The 20019-nt window shown below is 43.6% G+C and overlaps 4 protein-coding genes across 4 annotated transcripts in view; 1 reads left to right on the top strand and 3 right to left on the bottom strand. All coding sequences in view use genetic code 11, as the record gives it.

Moving 5' to 3' along the window:
* The window catches only part of EGR_03181 (Carnitine O-palmitoyltransferase 2), a gene marked incomplete at both ends in the record, with an annotated part of 12348 nt that extends 9025 nt beyond the window's left edge, over positions 1 to 3323 (bottom strand). The window contains 5 exons of the mRNA XM_024492430.1: positions 804 to 1058; positions 1458 to 1613; positions 1725 to 1907; positions 2249 to 2482; positions 3120 to 3323. Of these exons, the coding sequence (XP_024353104.1) occupies positions 804 to 1058; positions 1458 to 1613; positions 1725 to 1907; positions 2249 to 2482; positions 3120 to 3323 (1032 nt within the window). The remainder of the gene's footprint in view (positions 1 to 803; positions 1059 to 1457; positions 1614 to 1724; positions 1908 to 2248; positions 2483 to 3119) is intronic.
* Positions 3324 to 5957: 2634 nt separating this feature from the next.
* On the top strand, positions 5958 to 9432 carry EGR_03180 (CTD small phosphatase-like protein 2; the record flags this gene model as incomplete). The annotated part of the gene is made up of 9 exons (XM_024492429.1): positions 5958 to 6123; positions 6188 to 6246; positions 6315 to 6841; positions 7224 to 7422; positions 7487 to 7629; positions 7701 to 7839; positions 7928 to 8023; positions 8271 to 8508; positions 9371 to 9432. The coding sequence occupies 9 exons, from the start codon at positions 5958 to 5960 to the stop codon at positions 9430 to 9432; spliced, it is 1629 nt and encodes a 542-aa protein (XP_024353103.1).
* A 5837-nt stretch (positions 9433 to 15269) lies between these two features.
* Positions 15270 to 15611, bottom strand: EGR_03179 (Thioredoxin; the record flags this gene model as incomplete). The annotated part of the gene is made up of 1 exon (XM_024492428.1): positions 15270 to 15611. One exon carries the CDS (start codon positions 15609 to 15611, stop codon positions 15270 to 15272), a length of 342 nt encoding a protein of 113 aa, XP_024353102.1.
* A 1115-nt stretch (positions 15612 to 16726) lies between these two features.
* EGR_03178 (Nuclear transcription factor Y subunit alpha) lies at positions 16727 to 18520 on the bottom strand (the record flags this gene model as incomplete). Its single annotated transcript, XM_024492427.1, has 3 exons — positions 16727 to 16839; positions 17025 to 17748; positions 18437 to 18520. The coding sequence occupies 3 exons, from the start codon at positions 18518 to 18520 to the stop codon at positions 16727 to 16729; spliced, it is 921 nt and encodes a 306-aa protein (XP_024353101.1).
* Between the last annotated feature and the right edge of the window lie 1499 nt (positions 18521 to 20019).

Raw genomic sequence — 20019 nt, 5'->3', positions numbered from 1 at the left:
AGGTATTCTAATATGCTGAGAGCTTTTAACATTTGCGACGTAGTGCATGGTGGTTTGATTTGCTTTCTGTCTTTGCACCTAACAATTTAGCTTGTAATGATGGAAAAAATGTAAAAATTTGCCCGACAAGCATGGAAAAAAAAGAACCAAATGGAAATATGTTGGAAGAATAGCCACCAAAGCTGATTATGGAATAAGTTATGAGGAGGCTGGACTGCCAATCGCAAATTCCCAAGTGTAATTTTGATTCTAGTTTTAAGTATTTTTAAAGTTGATTTTGTGAGACCCCCAATCTTGAACGTAGAAAGTAAAACTGAATTTGCCTAAGAATAACAACCAGTTTGTAGAAGTGCGTTCGTCGAAATGTTGCATTTAACTACGAAAGCTCTTAGATCGTCACGGTTCGTTTACTATGTTAGTGTCACCCTATTCACTTCATGTCACCTATACTAGTGGCCTTTCCATCCCTTTGCATGCTTATAACGTTCAACTGTGCCAAACTGTCTTTACATAACTATAAGTAAATGTCTTCTCCAGGTCAAGGACATAAACAGCATAGCTACCACAAACTGAGAAGATACAAGTCACATACTTGTAATGTGAAGCCAAGAATGGAAAAATCAAGGAGTCACATGCGTGTAGCCAGAATGACGCGACCAACCCAATTGTATCAATTTAAGTCCATCGGTAATGTGCATCAAAATAAAACATCGGTTTTAGTAGTGTTCTTAAATTTGAATAAGGCCAACCTTCGAAAAAAAGACATCAGACAATAAGTGGTATAGTTATTCGTAACCACTTACTAGTTGTGGGAGGTATTCCGAGAAGGCATCGCACATAATGAGTACCATGATTGCCGCGTCGATCAATGCAAGATTTCGCGTGTTGATACCCTCAGTGTCGCCATCAACCTGTCTAAGACGCTGTCGAGCAAGTGCCGCGCAGTTCCTATTCATCGTCGTAAGGAGACCCACGCTGGGTTTCTCTGTGCTGCCTCGTGGCCGATTTCGTATGAATGCGAAATTGGAGACCAGCTGCTCCGCTGACACCATTTTGTTCTTAAACAAAATTTCTGCTGATAAACAATAAGTAGACACCGGCATATAAGACAGCGGTTCCCACTCGTTACGTATTTGAAAATGAAATTTTACATAGGAGACAAAGAAAGTCGAGAAACGGAGATTTTTCAACAGCCACGAGGGCTCATTTGCTCGGAAGGCTTAATGCTATGCTAACAAATGGCTGTAAAGTCTCCCATATTCTCAGATGATTCATAAAACTATAAGAGGTTGTAACAGCATACTTTATAAGTGCAAAAAATTGCCATATGAAAATATAAGATGCTTGAATGAGAAAATAGTTCAAATTCAGTTTGTTTGTAAAAGCGGGACCGTAAGGCTTCTAAAAAGACAAAAAATGTTTTTACCAGGTTACCAGGAAAAGTGGGCGATGCGTACCTGATCATCAAAAGCGTCGAAAGTGTAGAACTCGCCTCGGCTGAGGACAACAACATGGCGAGCTTCGGGGTAGGTCTCCAGTCGGTCAATACCGAAATCCGGGATTCGAGTTGAATGAAACATGCATTTATAGTGACTCATGTCCAGGGGGAATGCCTAAAGTAAGAAACCAAGTTTAAATTCCCTTACGAAACATGACTGGAACAAGTCAAAAATGGCAGTTGAAGACTTTGAAGCATAGGAGTTCGAATTAAATCCACTCCTAACCTTGAACAAGTGGGCTCCCTGTGTAGCTAGAAACGACGGCAGAATGCTAATGAGGTGCTCAAAATTGCCGGAGTTGGTAATGGTTGGAATGGTGTGATGAATGTCAGGTCTCAATTTATTACGCCGCAGAGATTCCAAAAAGCGAAGTGAACTGTACACTAGGTTAGCTGCCCTCAAAACGGACTAAAACAACAACGGAAGGCGGTCATAGTTTACGTTTACATTGAATAAAAGTATCTCATTCAGCCAGAGTTGGGCGGGCTTCAGAAATTTACATCAGCGACCATGACACGTCTCAAAATCCTTATATCTATTGCAGTATACAAACACGAAAAGCTGTGGTGAACAGTGGTTGCAATGATATACTAGAGAGAATGTTCAAAGGTGGGTGCCATTTTGGTGGTAGCATAGTGTTAGTAAAGTGTTAACATTAATCGCATGTCTCATGATCAAAAAAAACACATATGGCACTTTCGAGCACAGATTAAAACAATTACCTCACACTAAGTGGTAGCGCTACGTACATCGTTATACCCGGTTCCAAGAGAACATTGTTTAAATACGTACACAGAATTGTGGTTAACAGCAACAGGTTTTCGGTCCTTCAGATGGGAATCAAGCAATATTTTGCTCATGTAGTTGGGGTTCGAATAATGCAATTCACGAAGCTTCCCTTGCAGTACGGAACCAAAGGATCTGCGGAAGTGTTCCACCAAGGTGCATAAATCTTCAAACGCCTCAGTTCGACTTATGACCTCCTGCGCAATAAGAAAATATCACAACTATAGCACATGCCTGTGATGCAAGGTAACGAATCAAGGATTTGTCCAAATCCGGTACGGGTAATATGGGCAAGCTCTTTTGGAAAATGTCCGTAGGGACAGGGCTTTCTTCTACATATTGATGGCTGACTTTTCTAATACTACTACATCCTAATTTGGTGAAAGTCATATGCGAGGCATATCTAGTAAGTAGAGCACGGTTTACACGCATTGTTAAATCCTCTAAAGTACGTCAACCAATAAACTCCAACTTTCAAGGCTGAAAACCATACAAACAAGAAAATAATCATTAAGCCAAGTGTAATTATCAACCAGAGGCAAGCACTTCATTGTATATGACTAAGCATAAACGAAACCTATCGTGCATGGCTGTTAGAAGAGCTATAAGTGGTAGAGAAAATAAATGTCAAAATTTAGGTTAAGAATTGATTTAATACCATTAAACACTGAACCATTATTCTCATGCAAAGACACTGCTATAGAAAACTGCTTATGTGGACTTTTAATTACACTTTGATTTTAACACTATCTTATGGCTTCACCTTGCGAAACTGGGTTTAAGGCGGTTCATATAATCCTATTCTGATAAAAATATGCTTGTGTAGCAAGCCACCAGTCGCAAATTCACACAGCACTTCACAGCTAAAAACTCTCCTGTATGCCATGAAGATGAAGTCGTCGGCAGAATAGGTAATGAAGTATGCTTCTGGCCGATGTTAGAATCGAAGGTAAACTGAGCAGAGCATTTGTCCAGGGACGGAACGCAGTAGTCAGCATTTATGTATTCCTCGGCTTCACAATGCTTTGACCAGAACATGCATTAAAATTATCTTGAATGAATGTCATGATTACAATGAGAACAGCTTCTAGAAACTTCATTGATAACATCTTCTCGATACTCAAGTATCCTGGGATGCCAGTCCTTCAAGATTCCTGGAATAACTGCTTAATCTCAGGACATGAAAACCTAGTGGGTGTAATTAAGAATTCTGCTGGATGCTCGTAAGATCCTGTAAAGCTTCGTTGTATATAGTGTACCAAACGTTTTCGTAATAAATTCAGGTCAGCATGGAAATGCTTCTGGGTACCGAAGATTAGGTTTCTTCGTAGGATCGAAAGCGTATAGCAGTAGTACGGCGAGTCAGGCAGTAAGAGTGTAAGGTAAACCAAAGTGGAGTACCCAGTTAGTACAACGAATCATTATTAATCCATTGTAACAGAGGATTTTGCCAAAACCTCATAAGGTTTTTGTATGAATTTTTGGGTTCCACGCTTAGTAGTACCCGTAAAATACAAAGAAAATATTTGCAAAGCCAAATATCGGATGCGAATATTACTGGTACTTTTTAATGTACTTGAATACCATTGTTCCAAAAAATGCACAGAACAGGCCTACCATTTTGATCTAACACGGGCTAACACCTATTGATGGGACAAATTTAATCGAGGCCTATGGTGGCCTTGAAGGAATTGAGCACAAAGCGGCTGTATGAGCAGAAAAGTTGAACTAATCCTCATCGTACTTTCATGTGTATCAGACCAGCAGATTATAGCCTGAGAGTGAAGATGGGGTAAGGATGTGGTTAAAAAGATAATAACGCTCTAGTGAGTTCATCAAATAGTAAAAAGCTACTTAGAAAAAACGACCATGCCTTATAACCATTCCCATTCAAAGGGATCAAAAACAGTAAAGGAGCAGAATTTTCAAGGAAATGCACTTTCTCCTTCAGCACGAAGCAGCATAGCGGAGATATGACCAATGTAATCTGGGTAGATGATATCTTCCACCAAACTAGAATTTATAACTTTCTTATATCCCAAAATACCAGATAAAACACTTAGGCTAAAAGGGAGGAAACTGTAACGAATGTGTCCAAAAAATCCTTAGTCTTGGTCGAATCTACTAAGGTATCATTAAAAGGAATGCGCAGATAAGCGTCTGGTGACAATAACTTTCTTATTAGCATACGAGCGTCTTTTCTAAGGGCTGCAAGGAAATTAGCAGTTTGTTTCTCCACCTTCGAGCCCTACTAGTTAAGCACCAAACCTCAAAACGACCGCATTAATCTCTAGTTTCTCCTTGACTACATGAACAATCAGGACTTCGAGTTAGCAGTCTTCCACTTTTAGAGTTGTAAACCTGCGCATATCGGTTTCAATAATCTTAGCATAATAGTACTACAACATACCAAATTTTCAAACCTAGGAATGATTCTAAGGAGGAGCAGTAGAACCACTTCATGCTCGATTTGTGCATTCGGTTTACATAGGAATGCAATACGATTCATATGGTAAAACCAAAGCATTGATTATCACCTACTGCATACTTTCTTGCTCGCTAGTGTTTTAGTGCTGCATAATTGTGTAAAGCAATTTCACCCACGATTCCAATGTGGGCGTTTTTGAATGCCTGCAACATTTGGTTCGACCCTTAGCATTAAGTTGGGTCTTTGACATCTTACAGATTAGGCTTCATTGTCTATTGCACAATAACGCACAAAAGTTACACCCGTATTACTTCGATTACCTAGTCATATTCTAAGCTAAGCTCGCAGCAACGTAGTGGCTTGAATTTTGGTTTAATTGTGCTTAACCATGTGGACCATCTAGTCGCTGCAGGATGTACTTCTGCCATGCATAATGAATTTAAATGGCACCACTAACTAATCAGCAAATCTATATATTGGTAGGCTAGCTATAAAACATCTCAAGAACATCAAAACTCCTAAAAAGTATTTATTGCATTTTTAAAGCAAGAAGTGGTATGAGAATGGAGCACAAGAAGAAAACACACCATATAATTATGTTAGTCAAAATTCGCGAATGCGGAGATAACGACCGAATTCATCTTGAAGACAATGATAAATCAACCAGTTGTAATGTTTAGATCTGTGCAAAGAACTGTGTCACAAAAGTACTTTTTGAGACGATTCATTGTTTAAACTGCTTGGTATGCATAACCAGCGCCCTGTTCAGGTGTTTTCCGTAAGGATGGGTTTTTCGCTGTTTTCTGCGAATACCATTTGTTTGTATTTGGAACTTTTATTTGAAGTAGACGCGTTCGTTTATTTGTGAGTCTTAATTAACAGATATGGTAATCCATAAATCTCTAGAATTGGTCCCTCCACCAAGACTGAGAATCTCTTCCTACGGGTCGACTCCACTGTAATAGACAGCCAACAATAATTGCGCACTTTTGTTTCAGGTAATTTTTTTGGCCTTTAAATCGACAGGGTTTTGATAAGTAAGTAGAATGCCCTGGATTCTACGGTTGCTTTGATTATCCTAATGTGATTTTTTCTTTGGTTATTGTTGATACGCGTAACATACGACTGTAGTAAGTTTTGACAATACTGCAGCTGTCATAAGGTCAAATGTTTGCCTACCGTCACTGTCAATTCCTAGTCCTTGTCACTCCGCATGCGTTTTATTCAGTGCTAGAATAATCGTGATGTCACCAGTGCTATCGAGAAAACCCATAGTTGCTTGCTCATCTCCTCGTCGGACTCGGCGAAAAATTTCTGGGCAGATATTTTCTCCAATCTATGAATTACCTGTCTCGGAAAATTCCAGGGGTGATGTGTTCACTAAATCTCGGCTTAAATCAAACGCTCAAGGTACGGCGGTCGTTTTTACTTCAATTTCATGTTTAGTTAACCGACTTTGTTTTCCCTTCTTCAGAGCCAAACTCACACCTGATCGAATTGAACCGGAATAATCTCAAGCGCACCAAAATGAAGGTTTGCTCCTAGCTCTAATCCAGGTTTCCTCTCTGGCTTCTCTTACTGACGCGTTTACCGCTATCTAGATTGTATCGATCACTCGGGCCTGTCACAAATCACAACGGCTCTCTGGTATGACCCAGCCGAGTTGTCGGAAATGTCGCTACCGTTGCCGAAAGGTCTCTCGTATTTCTCAACCAAAAAACTCTTCAACGCCCAAATCTAATCTCCAGCCCAAGTCCTCCTCTACTCCCTTCATAACCCACGCTACCCCGACTACTGCAGTGCATATCTGGCAATCATCCGTCCGCTGCGACGATGCCGAATCGGATGACAAAAAGCTTTCTGACCCCTCCCATGTCGACGAAGGTGCTTGGCTTAGCGATCCTTCTGCTGATAACTCCACCGCCTCCTCCTCCATCTCCTCCCTTCTCCCCACTAGCGTTAGTGGGTGTGAAACTAAGGGCGATGCTGAAGTTGAGGAAGACGAATCACTAGAAATAATGGAGATTGCCCAGTCTGAAGTAGAGACTATGGAGGAGCCACAGCCGTCTGCTGTACCATCAGCCGAAGAATATGAGCCTGATGCCGGTGAACTGTGTGAAGTAGACCCGTAGGTGATACGTTTATCTCCGCTTTTGTAAATGGTATTTCACGCCTCTGAATTGTGGGACATTTGTGAGTTGCTACCGGAACAACTCATTTAGTTTAAAAGTCTATCATTTTTCTCAATCGTATACCTTGGTTTCAGCGCGATTCTCCCGGCCGTAAGTCTGCGTCGTCATTAGTGTTTATCTTGGCTTTATTCGAATAGTTTGTTACCTTCACCCCCCCCCCCTCCCCTGTTAATCATAGTTTTTCCCTATGGCTATCTAACAAATTATAGTCATATTTTTTGTTTCTAAATCAAATATTAATGTCTGAACCGAAGTAGTCGACGACTAAAACCTTGGCAAGAAAGCCATATGTTGATTTACTGCTTTTTCTCCCTCTAGATTCGCTTTTATTCGGACACTCCCTCCGGTGTCGGACGAGCTCTTCGCCTATCCACCGGCTCTGCCAAAGCGGACACGGTCGTGTCCGGAGCACTGTCTGGTTCTCGATCTAGATGAGACACTGGTGCACTGCAGCCTCGAACCCCTTGTAGACGCTCAGTTTGTCTTTCAGGTCGTTTTTCAGGGTGTCGTTTACATGGTGGGTCTTTTCCTCAAATATTAATTCTCCATTTCTTCCGCCTTTTAACGCTTTCTTCATATAGGTATACGTGCGTGTAAGGCCACATCTCTTTCATTTCCTTGAAAGAGTGTCGGAACTATACGAGGTTGTCCTTTTTACCGCGAGCACCAAGGTTTACGCAGATAGACTTGTCAACCTCCTGGACCCCAAGAAACAGTGGATTAGGTAAGTGATAAAGGTGAAAATTATGTGTACTCCATTATTTCAATAAACTTTTATGTCATCTTTTTCTCCAGACACCGACTGTTTCGGGAAAACTGTATTTTTGTCAATGGAAACTACGTAAAGGACCTGCGTGTGTTAGGAAGGGACTTAACTAAAACCGTCATAATTGACAACTCCCCCCAAGCCTTTGGCTATCAGGCAAGACAGTGTGTCCTGCTATTTTCTTCGTATCTTGCTTATAGTAATCATTGTTATCGCAGACAAATAAACGCACCACATTTGATCATCCTTTTTTCAGCTAAGCAACGGGATACCTATTGAAAGCTGGTTTACTGACCAGGAGGATAACGAACTAATGAAATTGATTCCCTTCCTCGAACGTCTTGCGAAATTGGTTAGTTTGGACTATTGCATATTTTGTTAAAAAAATTTTTTGGTGTACTCAAGTCCCAGTTAATAATGAGTTGTTCACGCTCCCAAAAATTGAAATTGAAGTGCAGACAATAAATTCTCTATTGGCGTATTGGGTTGTTATCTGCTCATTGATGCAGAAAATATCCCTTTGGTACAAGATTGTTTGGATTGTTGTTGACCTGGTAACATTAATTCCTTTTTACCCCCAGTTCGTCCTCAATTTTTAGTCTGATGTAAGGCCTATCGTGGATAGCCAATTTCGGCTGCAATCAAAGGTATTTGCGAAGGAGCCTCCTCAGCCACCTCTTCAATGTTTTTCCTCCACCGCTGGCACTACCTACCCCTGCGATGAGCACATGGAGGTGGCCGAGCCTGAGTGCGAGTGTGAAGACGAGGGAGTAATCGATCTTGCAGAAGTTGACAAGGAGGAACCAAAGGTTCAGGTGGCAGACCCATCGAATGGAAGTAGGAGCGAGGCCTGGAGAGGGCGATTTGAGCAAGTTGAAGGGGTCACGGATTAGTTTCACATCCTTCCTTTCTCCTCTTCTCCCCGCTGAGATTTTATTCTGATTTACAGATTTCTTATGCTGCTACTCGTCCATCCCTAGCACCTCTACGTCACATCCCATCCGAAATTTCTAACATGCACCTATCTACTCACCCATGCATTTGTCTCCTCATGTGATCTCTCAAGATGCGTCCATGCCCACGCGTGCACAAAATTGTATACAATCAAGTATGACATACACCCTGACGTCTTCTGACAATCAGCCGCATTGCACTTGTCTTTTGTGTACATACACATCCATGCTCGAGTCATAAGCCCAACCAACAGAGCCGCCTCACCACGTCCCCCGCACGCCCTATTCCACGTCTTCGTAATCTAAACATATGTACTTTTATATAGTCCTTCGTATTGACATAATCTGTATATTTTTGCTTCTTCCACTCTCTCGACATCTTATCCTTTTGTGGCCGTGTGGTTTCCCTCTTGGTATTGATAATATTATTATCGCCAGCACTTTGACATTGCGCGCCCCTCTGTACATACTCTTGAAACAGGTCCTTTTCTTATTAATCATCATCATATCATAACAGCACAAACACGTGCAAAAGCACACCTCTAAGGCATTTTTGATTTCGAAATTTATCTGCGTGTGCTAAAAAGAGCAAATGACGTAAAATCTCAACTTTTTCTTGTTGCGAGGGGGCGAGGGATCAGTGGGATTACAACTGGAAGGTATTTTCAAGGCGGAAGATGGTGAATTGTTGCTTGTATGTTGTTCAGTTTTGGCGGGCCGATTCGAGTAAGCACGGTCCTCTTTAGCCACTGTGGTTTTTGCCGCTGCCGTGGCAATACGACGGCTCGGTCTTTCTGCGCGCCCGTAATAGGTCTTGCTTTGCACTTGGAAGCTGGCATGGGACGCTGCAGTGTGGTTTCTCGCTTGCATGTCCGGGCTTCAGCACTTCCCGGGTGAAGTTCTGACGTACTACAGGGACAAAAGTCGGCGAGGGAAGAAGGCAGGCTTTTCCGCATGATCTCCCCACTGCTACGTTGATAAACTTGTACCAGTGTTTGACTGGTACTAGACAAGATTCACCAAGGCTGGAAGTTGACTTGATTTGACCAGGCAGTTTTACATGTGCTGAGTGAATGTTCACGGGAGTGACTGCTCAGTGTAGTAAATGCCACGGCCAGGATTGCCTTTAAAACACCTACCCCAGCCGGATGTCTTACCAAGGCTATGGCTCATCACCTGTAGATGTCTGCTGATTTGCCGTTTACGTGAACCTTCCCTCATTCCAAATTTCGTCTACACATTCTGATTGACAGTGTGTGAACTGGACTGGCTCTTGCCATACACATGGATAATCAGTGAAAGGACACGTTTCCCACTCGCTTCTGCGTGCCTAACCGCCACAATAGCATCATTTTTGTGCCTGGTTGGCCTTTAACGCTCGCCGGCAAGGAGCGTGGATGCTAGAAAATGCCTTCCCAGAGGCACTAATCGATGCGGGAGAGGAACGCGGTGTGACACGCAGAGAGGTGGCAGCGTGACTCGCCTAAGTACTTTCGCCTCTTTTCACACTCGCATCGCTTTCCCTCGGCCTAGCCTCCTTCTTGTGTGCGAAAGTAACTGGGATGAGTTAGGCCTCCCAAGAGGTGCGTATCGCTCAAATGATTCCTTTTTAATAATTTAATGTCAGTGATCCCAACAATGTCTAGAACAACAAGAAGACAACATTAGAATGTCTATATTAGGGCGATATTCATTTAACTACGCGGAGCCTTAATAGCTCATTAGCTGCCTTGTACATTCCGGGCTAAGTTTACTTCAAACACGTACATCTTATGCCGTCTTCAAGTAGGACTAGGGAGCTGCCTTTGTGAAAGGTGTAAAAGTGTTCAATTAACAAGGAGCAACAATCTTGATGTTGCCGACCAGTGATGTTCAAAATTAACGTTACAGGGGGCTGAAGATGGGTGAGCTTGTAGCAACTCACAGGAGCAGAGATAGGGGCATCGCAGTGACCTTTGACAACAGTCTTAATTTCCGGTCCTGCATAACGGCCAGTAGCCTATCGAAAGTTTGCTGTAGGCCGAGCTACTAATGGCCATGACATGAGGGCGTGGTCCTTCCTCCCTCATTTGACCTTAAGACAAATGCTCATAGGAGGTATGCTTGATACGGGATATGGTCGCTGTAGAATATCGTCCACTCTAACACAGGACCCGATGGTTTCTCAATGAATTAAGGAGTATCCATCGTACGGCCTTCATTTCTGACGCGTGGTGGACTACGATTCACTAGAAGCAGAATGATGGTTACGGAGAGCGTTCGAGATGATGCTCAAAATGAGGAAGCATTTAGCAAAATAGGATTTGTTTTCTCCTGTTTTCCATTTAAGTGCTCGGTTACCTCATCTCCACCGTTCTGTCATCATCCTCTTCAAGTATATAGTCCTGTGATCCTTCTGTACATTAACTCGGGACATTCTTTCAGGCTGGTATGCCATGTTATTTCTCAGGGAAGGATTGTAGCGCTACATGCGGGCAAAACCGGCCTTGATTGTAGGCATAGTTCGCTTAGTGCTTTTAAAATTAGTCTCAACACTTTTGATCGACGAAGACTTTGTGACAAATTGTTTCCAATCTTTATAGGCAGATTTCACTGGGATATGTGATTAGAGGAAAGAGAAGTTTTGAGGACTGTGCAATGCACCACAATTAAAAATAATGCATCGATCTCTGTACTCTGCAGAATCTGTTTGAAGCGAGTGGTGCAAGGATGTATATTTATTATGATTGTTACTTCTTTCTACCCTTTTTTTTTCTTACTTGGTTTCACCCAGATTGTTACAAGATCATCGAATATTGCTGGATCTTTACTGCTTCGGCTGAACTACAGACAGATATCTTATTTTATGCCACCTTTGACCTCCCCACCCAAGGTCACGCCTCTGCATCCATTGGATGTGCGAGAGAGATCCACCAGGTGTTTTTTGGGTCTTCTGTTTTGGGTCTTTAGGGTTCCCGTCTTTTTATGTTATTTATTTGCACAAATCAATTCAAGCTTCCTTTGAAAACCTCACGTCATGTGAAGCCCAGAAGATGAAAGCTAATACAGTGATTCGATGACTTGTCGCAGGTATTGGACATATCCAGCCACTCCGCAGTCGTTCTAGCGCTGAAATTCTCTCTGAAGTGTCAGGAATCTATCAATTACGCTTTTATAGCGGTAAAGAGAGACTGGAAACGTGAGTAGTGCAATCGCAGTCACGTATGGTTGCATTAAAAGGATGGTGGGTTCTACTGTAACAAATATTACTTGCAGTAGTTAATTCTAGGCTATCCCCTCAAAACAAGCTACTTTTAACAATGTGACAAATTACGGTGATTTGCACAACGATTTACCCGACAGATAACCTGAGAGATGCAGTGCCACTGCTATTGTTGTGGCAAAGGGCATGTCCGCGATAGCATTCCTGTCCTGTCCTGTGCCGTTCTAACCAATGAAAACAAATCAATCGGAAGTGAGTAGGGCATGACACCATGGTGGCATTTGTAATAATAAAGTTTAAGAAGTTATGACCTCCATGTCAGTTGTAAAATCTGCCATAATAAATTTACTTAAACCAATAAGACTTTAGGGGCAACTTGAATGTCATAATAGGCTTATTACTACCTTGTCCATCGTTTTCGTTTGGAAAAATTATGATTAATAATGAAGAGGGATTCCGAACGACAATTAGAAGCCATGGATCTACCACTGTCGCTGGCATCACTAATCAGGGGTTGGAGGGAATTTATTTTTAGCCAGACAATAGATGTGGGTGAAATTTTGTGGCTTCTGTTGCCCGATGAGCCAAATGAGACAATGTCTGTGACGGAGTTGCGTGGCACTGTGGAATCTTACAAATCAACATGTAATTACATTAAATGTCTCTATAATATGAAGACCAGATTTTTTCCCACGCCTTGGGGCATTACATGCGAGGTAGAGGTGCAATGTCGGGTATGACGACCGCGCCTGAGGTCACGTGAATATTCAGCGTGAGAAAAGAGGATCATGCAATCTGCACCCAGCTTGATCAACCATTAACGCCCACGTAACTGGCTTGAAGAAGTAAAGTAACGTTTACAATACTTGGTTTCACTTTAATAAGATTACGCCTGTGCTCACATTGTAGTCTCGAGCGCAATCTGCGCAAGTTTAACAGGAAGTGAATGCCTTTGCCACTGCAACCTAGTTTTTTTTGGCGAGATTACGATGGCAAAAGACGCATGCGTAACTGCCTTCGCCCTTTCTGAGGCGTTGGCTTCGCGACGAGGAAACGGACTGAGGGCAGGGCAGATGTGGTTCACCGCTGACCAATTGCTAGACGTGAGTCACTAGGCGGGTCACGCAATAAACAACACCCAGGCAGGGGAGGTGATGTGCACCTGCTCTCGCCTTCCAAGTTGGACTTTTTGCCATGACAATGTGCTGATTAAATCGACATTCACCTTCCATTGGCAAAGGAGTGTCAATTGTGCGCGTCTCAGGATACTCGCTTTTCTCTGTATGTGCTGTCATTCACTTGTATGCTTCAACATTTACGAGTCGCACCGGTTTCATGGTAGTCGGCGGACCATAAAATAACGCAGTAGATCGCGAGGATACCAAGCATGTCGATGAGAGATTGCCACCGATAGTGATGTGAACTGGAATTCACTGAAAGCCATGAGACAGTTGTGTATTACGCAACTACGCCAGTTATGTGCGCAGAATATTGTTGTGATATAAATAATTTACTCTTCAGCATGAGGGGAGTATTTTTGCACACAAACAGGAATTTTAGCCCAAGACTTCGATTTTGTTTATGAGTAGTCAACTTTATCAGTAATAAGTGACTATCACACGATAACCATCACAAAACCAAAAATATTAGTCTGTTTAAAAAAACTCTAAATGAGGAGCAAAGGGGGACCATAAAGGCATGGGTGATTTGAACTGTCACTTCTCAATCTTTCTTGCTAACAATGATTGGTGGCTATGGGAACGTTGGAGCAGAACCCTTTATTTTCGTTTACATACCGAACTTTGGAACTTTTAAAGTATATCCCATTACTTGGTTGATAGGGTGCGGACGATCTTTATGCGCGAATGATAGTTGCTAGAATTCGAAAGGGAAATAGTAAACTGTATTACAATGATTGTTTACCTCTTGGTTTTGGTAACGGGCCATTTAAGACTGCTTCTGTACTTTCGCTGGGTGGCATGGCCACCTATACGTCGACAGTGCATAATCGGTCTGAGCAGTAGGTATTCGATCGCCTTGGAGCGCTACATTTGTGGCAGCGGAAAGCAAACCCGATCCCAAAGGTCAACCACTCTGACTTCCATTGCTGAATGCCAAACCTGGTGATTGGGAAGGGCATTTGTTGCGAAGGAGGACCTGTGACGACCCCCCAGCAGAAGGATTGGAAATGACGTCACCCTTCGGCAACTACTCCAACCCGGTGTTCTACAGGAATGACGTTAACAACTGAAGCTACACTCACTGCGGCCGTGAATCACCTGGACAAGCTTATCACGGTGATGTCTACGGTACCTATATGGGAATTCCTACGGAGTGAACATGCAACACCTCCTTTACCACTCCACTTTCTGAATAGAAACAGCAAGGCGGCACTGAAGTTAGAACAAAGTAGCAAGGAGGAATGAACGCAACACTTTGTCCCGACTAAACTACCTTAAACCCCGTTCCTGATTGAATGACTCTGCTTCGGGGTCAGTTCTGACTTCTGGCGATGGACATACGAGACGGCCAGCACATTCGCCTGTCTCCCAATACAATTCCCACATAGGACGAAATTCCAGATCCAGTAAAGTTGCCAGGAGGGATCAGTGACGCCGCGGTCAGATATCCCAGTTACAAACAGATTCAATGACTGACGAAGTTGGCTGGTGGGGGTTTTCCTTAGAGCACCGCCTACGCTGTGATGGTCGACACAGGAGGTTAACCAAGGGGAGCGCGGGGGCAATGCACAAGAGAGGAGAGGGTTACTCAGAACTTTGTTTACCCCTTCGTTTTGGTTTCGAGGGCACTTAGGAACCCCCCTATTGTACTTTTTTTGAGCGGCATTACCTCCGGACCATGCCAGTAGCCATCCAGGCCTTCTGCAAGTTAGCAATATATGCTCTGCCCGAGTGTTATATCCTCATTCATCTTCAGGGAAGTCTGAGGGCGCTACACAACAGTCGCTATAACTTGCATGAATTCCAAAGATCAAAATCGAATTCTACCAGCTTCTCGTGTGAATAGTCAAATTTATAAGTCAGTCGTTTGCATGACTTCTGAAACCTGTTTTTGGCTAATTCAAGCGTGATTCTAGGGTGTTCATCATGGACACAACCAAGTTACTCCATTAAGCTATTTCAAAACATGTATCAAAAATGATTGCACCTATGAGAAAAGCCCTATTTTGGAAGTCGGTGGAGGACTAGTATACTTAATCAAAATCAGCGAGTTTCAACCACGCCTTAATCGTTGGCTCTAAAAGTGACTCCAGATGGGGTACTTGGAATAAACTACTGTTTCACTTTTCCAGCATTTATCGCCATGTGCGTAGAGGGAAAATTCCCAAAATTTAGACAAAATCAAACTAACTTATATTTAAAAATTAATGGATGCTAAACCAAGCAGACTGGGTGGGAATAAAAACACGCATCTATGATGACTTAACATTGGTCGCGATTAGCATTGACCATTTGCTGCAGATCCGCCTCGCTGGCTCCAACCACGCGTCCAACGATGTGTCCATTTCGCACGGCTATGAGTGTGGGCAGAGCGGAGACGTTGTACTGGGCCGAGACCTCCTCGCACTCGTCAATATCCACCTTAACAAAGATTATGTCTTGATGTTGCTTGGCTAGTTGCTCCACTTTGGGCGCCAGCAGACGACAGGGTCCGCACCATGGCGCACAAAAATTTATCACTACGAGGCGGTTGTCACCCAATACGCGTTTCAGGCCCTCCGCGTCGACGTGTCTCACGGCAGTGGTTGAGGGCTCTCCAGACATCCCGTGTCCGTGCTAATGCTCCTCCGTGCCCCCAGCTATCGATTAGGACACACGTGATCTTGGTTTGGGTGTGGAGGTCCCCTCCATTCAAAATGGTCGCAGTCACAAACAAACCCTTTATTCCCACACTTCAAGGTAATTGAATGGGTGAAATAAATTAGAGCTGGTACCAGTAAGCAATCTCGAGATATCACAGCCACGCCTATTAGGGAATATTGACAAAGAGGCGTCTGCATTATCGTCGTGACAGCACCAAGCTCATCAAAACTGCGCAACAAAAAATGTCCAACTCAAAAGACTCAAATCGGTTGAATTTCCTGAGCAATCAAAAGGTCTATCGAGCATTTAATCATAAGCGTGCTATTAAATTTTAGGAGCCTTTAGGTGAAAAAAAAAACAGAAATTTAGGCGAATTAATTTGCACAAAAGTGAGGAGATATTACCGCCATTGCTTGAGCCCTCAACCGTAACATCAACTAAAAAAACAAGTGGTAAGCTCCTACTTTAGTTCTTTGCGTATTCCCGTAAAATAAGGCCTCTTCGGCATCCACACTGATAGCTTGTAGCTACTGCTATGTTGCCTATACTACCGATCCCCTAGCCCTCAAATGTAGCAATAACAGAGGCACTGCCAGTCGCCATTACCTTAACGTCTTCGTTGGGCACCGCGGTGGCTGCATCCCTTTCGGCTGCAAGCCCTAGTACTCAACGCACACTACTGCACCATAAAAAGTAGCAACATTTAAACAGGACAAACTCTTCCACAACTTTATTAAAAACTGGGCCGTGACCGGAGGAATATCAGCAAAACAGGCAGCCACGAAACACAGGCCACACATCGTATAAGGCAATGCTTTGGACTCATGCCTGGGGCCTAGCCCTCCTTACCCAGATGAACAGATCGCACCGCCAAACTGTAGCAAAAAAGTATCAACGACCAACTAAAGAACTCAGGTGCGCAAGTCCGCCAATTTTGTGTAACCTCCTTGGAACACATCGCGAGACAAAGGCTCAGAAGTTACGTTGTCACACCATACACTCAGTCAAAAACAAGATGCAAAAGAAGGTCTTAGCGCGAGTCCCAGCTGTATTTACAATGACAAAAAATAAGGATTCTATACAGGCACAGAATATCGTAACGGTTCAATTGAATTTTCTATGACATATCTGACAACAACAAGAGCGATGCGGCACGAGGGATCTGTGTGGTGAGTAGAAACAAACAGCTCTGTAGATAAATTTGGGAGAATAAAACGCACAGAAAACCACGAATTCGACATCACTGAGCTCCTTCAATGTAAGCTAAAAGGTACAAGGCGTTAAAGCAAAAACTGCAAACCATGGATACACATGAGATAAAAATATTGAGTTAAACCGAATGTCAGTCCAGCTCCGCACTAACATTTTACTTACTAGTCGGTGCCGAGTAGAATCGACCCCCAGCATTACGAACCCGCTTTATTGCATGCTGGTGACGGGACTCGTGAAGATACTTCCTACGCTCCTTTGGAATACGACCCTGAGCTTCCAGCTTGCCACGAGCCTGCCTTCTTTTTAAGATCCGGTTGTACTGCTTTGCATTCACGTAAAGAGGCTCCTCCTGACCTACACCAGCCATGGAAGCACTGCTCTGCTGGGCTGCTGTCTGCTGCATCAGCTGACTCGCTGCCTGAGTAGCGGTCACGGTCTGCTGGTGCACCAATTGTACCTGTCCGGCCGATTGTTGAGTCTGTTGTTGTTGCAGGGCCGCGGCTTGGTTATTCTCGTCCTCCACAGTGGACCCAAGAACAGTCGCTTGCCCAGAGGCATCAATTGTTCCGGTAGCGGGCGCAGCACCAGTCGTAATAGCCTGTGTGGTGTAGACAGGCTGACCACCCTGACCGGTAGTTTGAGTCGGCATCAGCATAATGAGAGGTCCACCGTTTGGTGAAGCAGCAAGTTGAACTGGAATTAGGCTACCATCACTTGCTTGAAAGGCGAAGGTCGGTTGTTGACCCGCTGCAGTACCATTTGGATCGACAATCAACTGTTGTTGAAGTGGTTGAAGCAAGGTCTGAGCCGGAACCATCTGACTTGTCTGGATGTAACCTTCCCTGAATAAAAGAACAAGGACAACTAATGAACAGTATAAAAGAGACTGAAAAGAAGTAACTTGAAAAGAGAACGAACGTTTACTTTGCCCTCTTCCCTAAAAGGAAGAGACATTAACTGATTTTCCTCTGGGAGACAGATTATCTGATGCATCAAAAGGAATCATTAGAGCCTGGAACTGCGTAAATCAAACTATGAAAGTCACTGATTGACTGATTTCATTGAAAGCCAACGCCTGTTGACAATTCAAGCTTTGATTGGAGTTTGCAGAAATTTCCGACTCTGATTGGCCGATCATCTCCGCAATGACAAGTTTATGGCAAATATTTACTGATTAGTAGCAGGTTTCAAATAAGCTAAAGAAAATTACCGGCGAAACAACTGAGGAAGTCGTGAAGTAAATAATGAGCACTCTTGTAACACGGCAATAAGCTCTAACTTGCCTTTCCGGGTTGTTAGAACACATACGTGTGAAACACATAACTGTATTAAAGCCCAATTTTGCAGCTTTTACGAATAAAATATTTAAATCAGAGGACAAACAACCTACATTGTACAGAAGAAGGGAGCAGCCCGTCGTAAAACTAGCCGTACCTACCAAAGTGAAACTGCGCACGTCGAATGGCGGCGAGCGCATTAAAACAAAGCAGACAAACATAACGAGTAACAGAAGCGAGCAGTCCTGCAGGAAAATGCTTTTCCTTGCTAAAACTCATTATTATCTATTTTTTTACCCTCGAGCTGCTATTTGTGGTGACATTTGCAGCCTTCATTGGTGCATGCGGTGTGAAGTTCTCGCCCATTGGACCGTGCTCCATGTGGCATTGCAATGATAGGCCGTCGGCAAGGCACGACCAGCAAGCGACGCAGTCCTCCAACTACGCCATTCCACGCCGCCTTGCAACAAGCTTGAAGGGAATTGGACGCCGGATTGCCGGTGCATCGTCTTCTCTTCTCTCGCCTCGCGAGCGACTGAACCAATGCAGATTTTGATTGAAAATATATTGGTCCGTGCGTATTACGAGTCTTCAATCATTGGTGAAGCATTAGCGAATGGGTCTGTCCGGTGGGGTCGCCTAGGCCTATTGGCGCTTAGGCTTGTAAAGTCGCACGCAGATGGTTACCGACTCGTATCCAATGGTTTGGGTCATCACAATGTGGATGCATGTTGTCGTTGGCGCAAGCCTATCCGCAACCTCGCTGCCTCTGCTGTGATGTGTGTGTGTGTGTATGTATGCCTTCTTAGCTCTCTCCTCATAAAGCGTATCGATAGGTTGGTGGTGACTTGTTATGGCGTGACGGCTCGCTCGCTTCTTTCCCTCCCAATTCGGTTCGGTTGGCGTTCGCCACCTCGCACACTTTGTTGTGTTTTTGGAGAAAAATGTCACTCAATCTGGATCGCAGTTGAGCGCTACGTTTATCTCAGTATTTACCTCCCTGACCCGTTACGATGGGGAAATTCCTCGTAGCGGCGAGTCGACGCCTGAAGCTGTTGCTTTGGGTACTTGAAGGGAGCATTTGGAATTGCTAAAGCGGTGAGAAAATGCGGTTGTTTTCGTGTAGTTTCAAAGGTCAGTGATATTGGTGGTGAAAAGAGCTTTATGACACAGAGGGGAAGTGACCTCAAACAGCCTAACTTCAGGTGGAAGTTCAGTTTGTAGACTAACGATGCTTTAGCGCAGTTTGCATCTGTCTAATGCAGTTGGCCCATGAATTTGAGAGTTGTACCAAGCAACACGACTGTGGGAGCACAGTAGTTAAGGTCTTTCGCTATCGAATTCGCCACAAGATGGTGGCCAGTGGATCACCATCACGTACCGAAGTAGGTGCTGGTTGTACTTTCAGGACACACATGTACTGCTGACCGCTTTTCCTGTGAAATTACACTTGGTCCCTGCCACAACTTGTCTTGCGATTCAGCTTTATGCTCCAACGAGAACCTATCTTGAGTAAAAATTAACGGCCTCATCTTCGTTTCAAGCACAATAGTAGTCGCGATGGAATTGGCGGTTTATGTACTCTAGAAGGTTAAAAGTGCAGGACTTCAAGCCACTGCTCAAATTTCGATCTGCCGAAATTACCTACTGATTCCTGCTTGCGTGAAAAGCTGTTAAAAAGACAATAAAATTCCGCTTACAGCATTCGCTGACAGTTGTAGTCAGGCGTGCAACACTTTCTTGGAAGGCAAACCTGCGCACCGTTGAGTGACTCAACGCATGGTGGGCCTATGAGAACAGACGAAGGGCGTTGTCAAGACACTGCCTCGACTCAGCAATCAATAAGTTGAAATTAGTATGGATAATTTCATACTTAAACA

Source organism: Echinococcus granulosus (assembly GCF_000524195.1).
Source record: "Echinococcus granulosus chromosome Unknown EG_S00016, whole genome shotgun sequence".
NCBI classification, from domain to species: Eukaryota; Metazoa; Platyhelminthes; class Cestoda; order Cyclophyllidea; family Taeniidae; genus Echinococcus; species Echinococcus granulosus.
The sequence above is the reverse complement of the archived record's forward strand: the minus strand, read 5'-3'. Positions and strand labels throughout refer to the sequence as shown.